General features: G+C 46.0%; 1 protein-coding gene across 1 annotated transcript in view; it reads left to right on the top strand.

Annotated features, from left to right (window-relative positions):
- The first annotated feature begins 476 nt into the window (after nucleotides 1-476).
- LOC139274612 (melatonin receptor type 1B-like) overlaps nucleotides 477-9,984 on the top strand; it is a 151,635-nt gene continuing 142,127 nt past the window's right edge. Inside the window, exon 1 of the mRNA XM_070891290.1 lies at nucleotides 477-666. Within this exon, the coding sequence (XP_070747391.1) occupies nucleotides 477-666 (190 nt within the window). The remainder of the gene's footprint in view (nucleotides 667-9,984) is intronic.

Below are 9,984 nucleotides of genomic sequence, written 5' to 3'. Positions count from 1 at the left end.
GTTAATGCCGCGGGAGCCCCCATCACTGTGATAGACACCATACGGTCAGACTATAGAGTGACAGCTCCCGGGACAGTGTGACTCGCCTTTCTTTGCTACTGGTTTTACCCATCCAGTGCGACTCGCCACTGGGTCCTTGCTCTCTTTCCGATGGCCATTTCAACTGATCGCTGCCCTTAATTCCTCATTCTGTCAGCAGAACCAGAGGTTTGCTTGGCACGCAGAGAGAGACAAAGAGAGAGAAAGAGAGATGAAGGATGTGGGTGCCTACGCCCACCTCGCTCTAATCAATAGTGAATACATAACTAGCTGGCGTAATAGATTTCCACCCATTAAAAACCTCGCCACTCCAGCGGGCTGAGTCCTTTCCAAATGGCACCAAGACGGAAAAGATCCGGCTATTTCTAAAAGTATCAGTTATTTTTGTTTTGCCTGGTGCTAAAAGCTGTCGGAGGTGTGAGCAAAAATTTCCAGACATGCCAGAAAATGTCACGTTGAAGAATGATTCGGCTTTCGCCAGGTCTCCCACATTGGAAGGGACTTCTCGCCCGGCCTGGGCAGTGACTGCTCTGTCCAGCGTGCTGATCTTCACCACCGCGGGAGACTTGCTGGGCAATTTTATCGTTATCGTGTCCGTCTTCAGAAATAAAAAATTGAGAAATGCGGGTAAGTCAAACTGTGCTTTCCACCACTGTAAGGTTACATCCGATTTTCTTTGCAAACTTGATATGGACTAGCATGTTGGCAGCATAGCTTGGCTCAGTGCTAGTGCACTACTGGTAAGGTGACTGCGAGATACATTTTTAAAAACTTTTCTTAAGTGAAGCTGGAACATCTTGTTGTTGCGAATATAGATCGAATTTTTAGATCCCAGGTCTAAGTACAGGTCTACAGCTGTTATTTTAAATAGAAATATACAAATTATAGTTGTTTTAACTATCACTTGCCAATGATTGGAACATCTAAACTGGGGTTTAATAAGTAACTGATAGCAAGAGCTGGACTTATGGACAATTTGTGTAAATAATGACAAACCTAACTGGTTTGCATATATAAAAACTCTAATAGCCGAAAGTATCGGAACAAGTAGAAGACTCCAGCGAGAGAGAGATGCCATACTTCTGGCAAATATTTTAGCTCAAGTTCTATATTTAAACACATATTCGATGTTAACCATTGTCTCTCCTGCACTGTCCCTCGGGCCCTGTATCCCAATTTTTCTCACCGGCCTCCAACTGAAGAGGACTGCTGCTTCTGCCAGTTGTCAATCTTACACCGTGAAACAATTTCGAGCATTTTACTTTTTAACACGCTCGGATAAACGTCTGCAATGTGTTACGCAACCAGATATAAAGACAGCTATAAATTTCAGATTCATTAATGAACCTTATTGAAATGATGCTGATTCTTCTGTAATAGAATTGCAGTGACTAGTATCGGAAGCCTCAAGGTGTGAAAACTTACCGCAGGTCCACCTGCCTTGCTTGCCTGCAGCAACCTTGTATTGATCAGGTGTTAATTGTAGTTCCCACTTTTTTGTAACGAAGGTTGGCAATATTGCAGAACAAAACTATTATTTTAAAACCCATGTTAATGTGGTGACTCAGTGTGTTAGGTGAATAATTTACCAACGTGTTGTACAATGGAATGACAGGACTCAATTCCTGGTCGTTTCTTATATGGCGAGCTCTTGATCTCAAATCAAGCCATCTGAAGGAAACGCCAAGCAACTATAAGTTGCTTCTTCACAGGAAGAACAGAAACATTTGAATATGATTGTACCCAGGCGGAACACCTTCATTCAGGGTAATTGTGACCCTGAGCTTCCGATCGCCTGTCACTTTAATTCTCTACTCCACTTCCACTCCGATATCTCCGTCCTTGGACTTCTGCACTGTTCCAATGAAGCTCAATGCAAGCTCGAGGAACAGCACCTCATCTTTCATTTAGGCACTTTACAGCCTTCTGGACTCGACATCAAATTCAACAATTTTAGAGCATAACCTCTGCCCATATTTGGCTCCCTCCCCGCCATATATATTTTTCGTTTTTTTCTTTTTCTCTTCTTTTTTTCTCTTTGTCTCCAAATGGCAGCTGGTCATTATTACACCATTCACACCCTATCCAGATGAACCTTTTTCTAACTTCTGTCATTTCCATTTTAATTCAGCCCATCATCCCTTTTGTCTCTAATCTCTCCTGCCTTCCATCCTATCAGAGACCTTCCCTTTTATTCTTCTTCCCCTCCCCCTTTCAGTGCTTAAGAATGTGCTCTTATTGAACATTCGGCAGTTCTGATGAAGAGTCATCAACCCGAAACGTTAACTCTGTTTTTCTCTCCACAGATGCTGTCGGACTGGCTGAGATTTCCAGTATTTTCTGTTTTTATTTCAGTTTCCAGCATCCGCAATATTTTGCTTTTGTCGTAATGTTTAATACACTGCCACTTCTCTTCTAGGAATGCCCACCTTGAAGATGTTCTGCTCCTCCCTCAGATGGGATTTCCATTTGTCTCTTTTACCTTGTTCATCTTCTTTGATTTCTGTTTCCCTTCTCGTGTTTGATCAAGTATCTGCCAAGACTCGCTTTCACAGTCACATTTATTTCCTCATTAACTCTCTCCATCTCAGAATTAATCCATGTGGATTTCAACTGAAATTTCATCCTTCATGTTTTGGATCCGCCCAGGATTACATATATCGCCGAGATACTCAACGTTCCTCAAACCACTGCTCTCATTACATCCTGAGATCCATACTCAACACTATGTGCCACCACATGCATGGTCTCAACCTCTCTCTTCAGCAGCACTGACTATCTCTATCTCTAAGCTGTCCTGGTCCACAGTTCCATTTCATCCTTTGCCTCATCCGACGCTTTAACCAAGAACTTTTTTCCTTCCTTTCAGGTGTCAAGGATCGTAAACTTCAACAACTCTTGGACACCAACGGCCCTCCGGAACCTTCTTCCCCTTCACTTCCCTCTGATCCCATCCTTTCAATCTCACCCCCTGCCATGTTTTCACTATCCCCTCTGACCTTCCCCTCTCTAACTCCGAACGATCAGTCCTCAGCAAAGGTATGAGCTTCATCCCTTTACCTCACTCCAATGAATTTCGAGCTCGGCATGATGCTGAGCTCTTTTTCTGCCGCCTTCACCTCCATGCCCATTTTTTCGGCCAGGAGTCTTCCCCTCTCACAGCTGATCATTTCTCACATTTTCAGAATTCTCTGAACCCCTGGTCTCTTGCCCTCTCTAGACCTCTTCATTGCAAACTCATGACGGGACATCGGCCGTCTCAATTTCTCTGCTCCCCTCACTCACTCCAACCTACCTCCCTCTGACCTTGCAGCACTCCGCTCGCTCAGATCCAACCCCAACCTTGACATTAAACCTGCTGACAAGGGTGGTGCTGTTGTTGTTTGGCGAACCGACCTCTACCTTGCAGAGGCTGATTGCCAACTCTCTGACACCTCCTCCTACCTCCTCCTGGACCATGACCCCACCACTGAACATCAAGCCACCATTTCCCAGAGCGTCACTGACCTCATCTCCTCTGGAGATCTTCCCTCCACAGCCATCAACCTCATAGTTCCCCACACAGCCCACTTCTACCTCCTTCCCAAGATCCACAAACAGGACTGCCTCGGTAGACCCATTTCAGCCTGTTCTTGCCCCACAGAACTTATTTCTTCCTTTCGCGACTCTATTTTTTCTCCCCTTGTCCACCCTCTTCCCACCTATATCCGAGACTCATCCGACGCACTTTACCAGTTTCGAGTTTCCTGGCTCCAATCTTCTTCTTTTCACCATGTATGTCCAATTCCTCCACACTTCTAACCCCCACCAGGATGGCTTGAGGGTGCTTCACTTCTTCCTCGAGCAGAGGCCCAACCAATCCCCATCCACCACCACCCTCCTTCGCCTGGCTGAACTTATTCTCACATTGAACAACTTTTCCTTTAACTCCATTCATTTTCTACAAATTAAAGGTGTTGCTATGGGAACCCGCATGGGTCCTAGCAATGCCTGTCTTTTCGTGGGATATGTGGAACATTCCTACTTGGGTCCCCTCACTCATCTCTTTTACCAGTACATTAATCCCTGTATCGGTGCCGTTTCCTGCTCTCACCCTGAACTAGAAAATTTCATTCACTTTGCATTCAATTTCTACCCTTCCCTCACCTTCACATGAGCCATCTCTGACTCTTCCCTTCCCTTTCTTGACTTCTCTCCTCTCACCTCGCATCCTGTAAGAACTCCATTCCATTCTCCCAGTTTTTCCATTTCTGTGACATCTGTTCTGACGATGCTACCTTTCACACCAGTGTCTCTGACATGTCTTCCTTTTTTCTCAACCAAAGATTCCCCTCCACCATGGTTAACATGGCCCTAGACCATGTCCATTCTATTTCCCACACCTCTGCTCTCACCCCTTTCCCTCCCTGTCAGAACCATGACAGGGTTCCCCTTGTCCTCACCTTTCACCCCACCAGCATTCACGTTCAATGGATCATCCTCCACCATTTACACCACCTCTAGCATGATTCCATCACCAATCATATCTTCCCCTCCCCTCCCCTCTCAGTATTTGAAGGGACTGCTCCCTCCGTGACACCCTGGTCCATTCTGCAGTTACCCCCAGCATGCCCACCCCTTCCCACGGCACCTTTCCTTGCAAGCGCAGAAGATGCAACACCTGCCCTTTTACCTCCTCCTTCCCCACTATCCAGGACCTCAAATACTCCTTCCAGGTGAAACAGCAATTTATTTGTACTTCTTTCAATTTAGTATTACTGTAATCGCTGCTCACAATGTGGTCTCCTCTATATTGGGGAAACCAAGCGTAGATTGGTTGATCGCTTTGCGGAACACTTCCGTTCAGTCTGTAAATGTAACCCAGAGCTCCCGGTCGCTTGTCACTTTAATTCTCCACTCCACTCCCACTCTGATATCTCCATCCTCAGACTTCTTCACTGTTCCAATGAAGCTCAACGCAAGCTTGAGGAACAACACCTAATCTTTAGGCACTTTACAGCTTTCTGGACTCAACATCAAGTTTAACAATTTCAGAGCACAATCTCTGGCCAGCTTTGGCTCCCCACCCCCCGCCCCCGACCCCCACCCCCATCTTATGTTTCTTTTTCCTTTTTTCTGCTTCTCTTCTTTTTTTCTCTTTGTCTCCAAATGGCAGCTGGTCATTATTACGCCATTCACACCCTATCCAGATTAACCTTTTTCTAACATCTTCCATTACCATTTCAATTCGGCCCATCATCCCTTTTGTCTCCTTAATCTCTCCTGCCTTCCACCCTATCACAGAACTTCTCTTTTGTTCTTTCTTCCCCTTTCCCTCTCAGTGCTTCTTATGAATGTGTTCTTTTCGAACATTTGTCAGTTCTGACGAAGGGTCATCGACCTGAAACGCTAACTCTGTTTTTCTCTCCACAGATGCTGCCTGAGATTTCCAGTATTTCTGGTGTTAATACATTGTTCTGCTGTGAATGGCCATCTGCATTCTTGCATGCATGTCAATTAAAAGCTTGCTTCTGCTTGGTTTTATATGCACCATATATATTATTTATATTCTGTGATCATTTTACAGAAATGAGTACATACACACATTGATTGAGTTCAAGTAATTCATATTTCATGCAATGAAAGCAGAATACCAAATTTATTAATACAATGTGTGCATGTAGAATTGCTTTCTTTTCATACTGTCTTAAAGTACTCTATTATACAGCAGGGTAGACTTTACAGCAGCAATGTGTCTCTGTAAGTATTTCTGCACACACATCCTCAAATGCTCCAAACAAATCCTTCCATCTAGTGTAACAGGATGATGTGTGTACATGTAATCACAAACAAGCTGGGCTTTTCAGGAGAAGACTAGATAACATGAGGTAGAGAACTCGCACAGGAGGAGCACTCAATCTACATCCAGTTACCCCATATATAGAAGTTGCCCTGGAGATTCTAGGTTGAAAGGCCATTGAGGTAACATCACTATTTAAAAAAGGAGGCAGACAAAAAGCAGGAAACTATAGACCAGTTAGCCTAACATCTATGGTTGGGAAAATGCTGGAGTCTATTATTAAGGAAGCAGTAGCAGGACATTTGGAAAAGCATAATTCAATCAAGAAGAGTCAGCATGGTTTTATGAAAGGGAAATCATGTTTTACAAATTTGATGGAGTTCTTTGAGGATGTAATGAGCAGGTTGGATAAGGGGGAACCAGTGGATGTGGTGTATTTGGATTTCCAGAAGGCATTCGATAAGGTGCCACATAAATGGTTACTGCACAAGATAAAAGTTCACGGGGTTGGGGATAATATATTAGCATGGATAGAGGATTGGCTAACTAACAGAAAACAGAGTGTGGGATAAATGGGTCATTTTCCAGTTGGCAAACGGTAACTAGTGGGGTGCCGCAGGGATTGGTGCTGGGTCCTCAACTATTTACAATCTATATTAATAACTTGGATGAAGGGACCGAGTGTAATGTAGCCAAGTTTGCTGATGATACAAATATGGGTGGGAAAGCAAATTTGAGGAAGACCCTTATTTTAGAGGGTTGTAAATCTGTGGAATTCTCTGCCCCAGAGAGCTGTGCAGACTGGGTCATTGAATATATTTAAAGCAGAGATAGATAGTTTTTTGAGTGATAAGGGAATACGGGGTTATGGGGAGCAGGCAGGGAACTGGAGCTGAGTCGGTGATCAGATCATCCATGATATTAAATGGCAGAGCAGGTTTGAGGGGCCAAGTGGCCTACTCCTGCTCCTATTTCTTATGTTCTTACATTCTTATCGGAGATGGAGAAGTAAGAACTTACCCACAGCTTATGGTTAGTGTTATGTATTTAACCCCTTGTAACCTGTATCACACCTGTCCACCAGAGGGCCTACCTGTTGGAGTCTCAAGGGATCCCAGCACCCCTTGGGAGCACAGTATATAAGCAGGCCACCCACGAGGTACCTGCATTCTGGAACCTTAATAAAGGAGCTAAGGTCACACTTGCTCATTACACACAGTCTCACCATTTATTATGAGTGTAACAATTGGCGATGAGGTAATAAACAACCACGCGAAAATGCAAAGAACAGTCGGCATCCTGGAGAAGTTCTCAGAGGGGGAACAATTGGGAGGTCTTCGTGGAGAGACTCGACCAATTCTTCGTGGCCAATGAGCTGGAAGGGGACGAGAACGCGTCCAAACGAAGAGCGATCCTCCTGACTGTCTGTGGAGCAACAACCTATGGCCTCATGAAGAATCTCCTGGCCCTTGCAAAACCAACAGAAAAATCCTACAAAGAACTGTGTATGCTGGTCCAGGAGCACCTAAATCCTAAGCAAAACATTTTAATGGCGAGATATCGGTTCTACACATGTCAACGATCGGAGGGCCAGGAAGTGGCGAGCTACGTCGCCGAACTAAGGCGCCTTGCAGGACATTTTGAGTTTGAGGGATTCCTAGAACAAATGCTCAGAGACTTTTTTGTACTGCGCATCAGACATGAGACAATCTTTCGCAAACTCTGAATCTGAGTAAAGCCATAACGATAGCCCAAGCATTTATGTCCACCAGCGACAATACCAAGCAGATTTCGCAGAACAAAGAAGTTTCAGCCAGTACTGTGCATAAAGTAATGTCAGTTGTGAGCAGAAATGTACAGGGCAGAATGTATATGCCGGCTGCTGTGGCCCCACCTCAATTGACCCAGAGTCCGCCATCATCTATTAACGCGAGGCAGTTAGCACCCTGTTGGTGTTGCGGGGGTGATCATCGGTCCCATCAATGCCGCTTTAAGCACTATGCGTGCAGTGACTGCAGAACAATGGGACACCTGCAATGAATATGCAGGCGAGCTGCAAACCCCGCAAACCAACACGTTGCAGAGGAAGATCGATCCACAGTGGATCAGACAGAATTGGAAACTCATACTGCGGAGGCAGAGGTGTACGGGGTGCATATGTTCACGACGAAATGCCCACCAATAATGTTGAAAGTTGAACTGAACGGTGTTCCAGTGTCTATGGAGCTGGACATAGGGGCAAGTCAGTCCATAATGAGTAAAACGGCCTTCGACAGGCTGTGGGGCAAGAAGGCACACAGGCCGAAGCTCAGCCCCATTCACACCAAACTAAGGACTTACACCAAGGAACTAATTCCTGTAATTGGCAGTGCTGAAGTCAAAGTCTCCTGTGATGGAGCAGTACACGAACTCCTGCTGTGAATTGTGCCAGGGAATGGCCCCACGTTGTTTGGCAGAAACTGGCTGTGGAAACTCCGCTGGAACTGGGATGACATCCAAGCGCTTTCGTCCGTCGATGACACCTCATGTACCCAGGTTCTAAACAAGTTCCGTTCGTTATTCGAGCCAGACATTGGAAGCTATTCGGGGCTGAAACTACAGATCCATTTAGTTCCCGGTACGTGACCCATCCACCACAAGGCTCGGGCGGTACCGTACATGATGCGTGAAAAAGTGGAAATTGAGTTGGACAGGCTGCAACGTGAAGGCATCATCGCGGCGGTGGAATTCAATGACTGGGCCAGTCCGATTGTTCCAGTACTTAAGGACGACAGTATGGTTAGAATTTGCGGGGACTATAAAGTAACGATTAACCGTTTTTCACTGCAGGATCAGTACCCGCTACCCAAGTCAGACGACCTATTCGCGACCCTGGTTGGAGGGAAGACGTTCACCAAGCTGGACCTGACCTTGGCCTATATGACACAGGAGCTGGAGAAGTCTTCGAAAGGCCTCACTTGCATCAACACGCACAAAGGTCTGTTTATCTACAACCGGTGCTCGTTCAGGATTCAGTCGGCTGCAGCAATCTTCCAGTGGAACATGGGGAGACTGCTAAATTCGGTTCCTTGCACAGTGGTCTTCCAGGACGACATATTGGTTACAGGTCGGGATACCTTGGAGTACTTGAAGAACCTGGAGGAGGTTTTAGTCGGTTGGATCGCGTGGGGCTCAGGTTGAAATGCTCGAAGTGTGTTTTCCTGGCACAGGACATCGAATTCTTCGGAAGGAGAATCGCAGGAGACGGCATCAGACCCACCGACACCAAGACGGAGGCCATCAAGAACGTGCCGCGACCTCAGAAGGTGATGGAGCTGCGGTCGTTCCTGGGACTCCTTAACTATTTCGGTAATTTCCTATCTGGGTTAAGCACCCTGCTAGAACCCCTACATGTGCTACTGCGCAAGGGAGACGACTGGGTATGTGGGAATTCACAAGAGGCTGCCTTTAAGAAAGCCAGAAATTTATTGTGTTCTAACAAACTGCTTGTCCTGTATAACCCATGTAAACGATTGGTGTTAGCTTGCGATGCGTCGTCATACGGGGTCGGGTGTGTGTTACAACAGGCTAATGAATTGGGAATTTTGGAACCAGTTGCGTATACATCCAGGAGTTTGTCCAAGGCTGAAAGGGCCTACAGCATGGTTGAAAAAGAGGCTCTGGTGTGCGTTTACGGTGTAAAAAAAATGCACCAGTACTTATTTGGCCTCAAGTTCGAGCTTGAAACTGACCACAAGCCGCTCATATCGCTATTCTTGGAGAACAAAGAGATTAATCCCAATGCCTCTGCCCGCATGCAAAGATGGGCGCTTACGCTGTCGGCATACAACCATGTAATCCGCCAGACCGGGCACAGAGAACTGTACAGATGCTCTCAGTCGGCTATCATTGCCCAGCACTGGGATGGAAATGGCACAGCCAGCGGATTTGCTCATGGTCATGGAGGCATTTGAGAATGAGAAATCTCCCGTTATATCCTGCCAGATCAGGACCTGAACCAGCCAGGATCCTTTACTGTCCTTGGTAAAAAACTGTGTCCTCCATGGGAGCTGATCCAGTGTCCCAGTGGAGATGCAGGAAATGATTAAGCCATTCCACAGATACAAAGATGAGCTGTCCCTGTAGGAGGATTGTCTTTTGTGGGGCAATAGCGTAGTCTTGCCCCA

This window comes from Pristiophorus japonicus, chromosome 10 (assembly GCF_044704955.1).
Source record: "Pristiophorus japonicus isolate sPriJap1 chromosome 10, sPriJap1.hap1, whole genome shotgun sequence".
NCBI classification, from domain to species: Eukaryota; Metazoa; Chordata; class Chondrichthyes; family Pristiophoridae; genus Pristiophorus; species Pristiophorus japonicus.
This window is presented reverse-complemented; position numbering and strand designations above follow the sequence as displayed.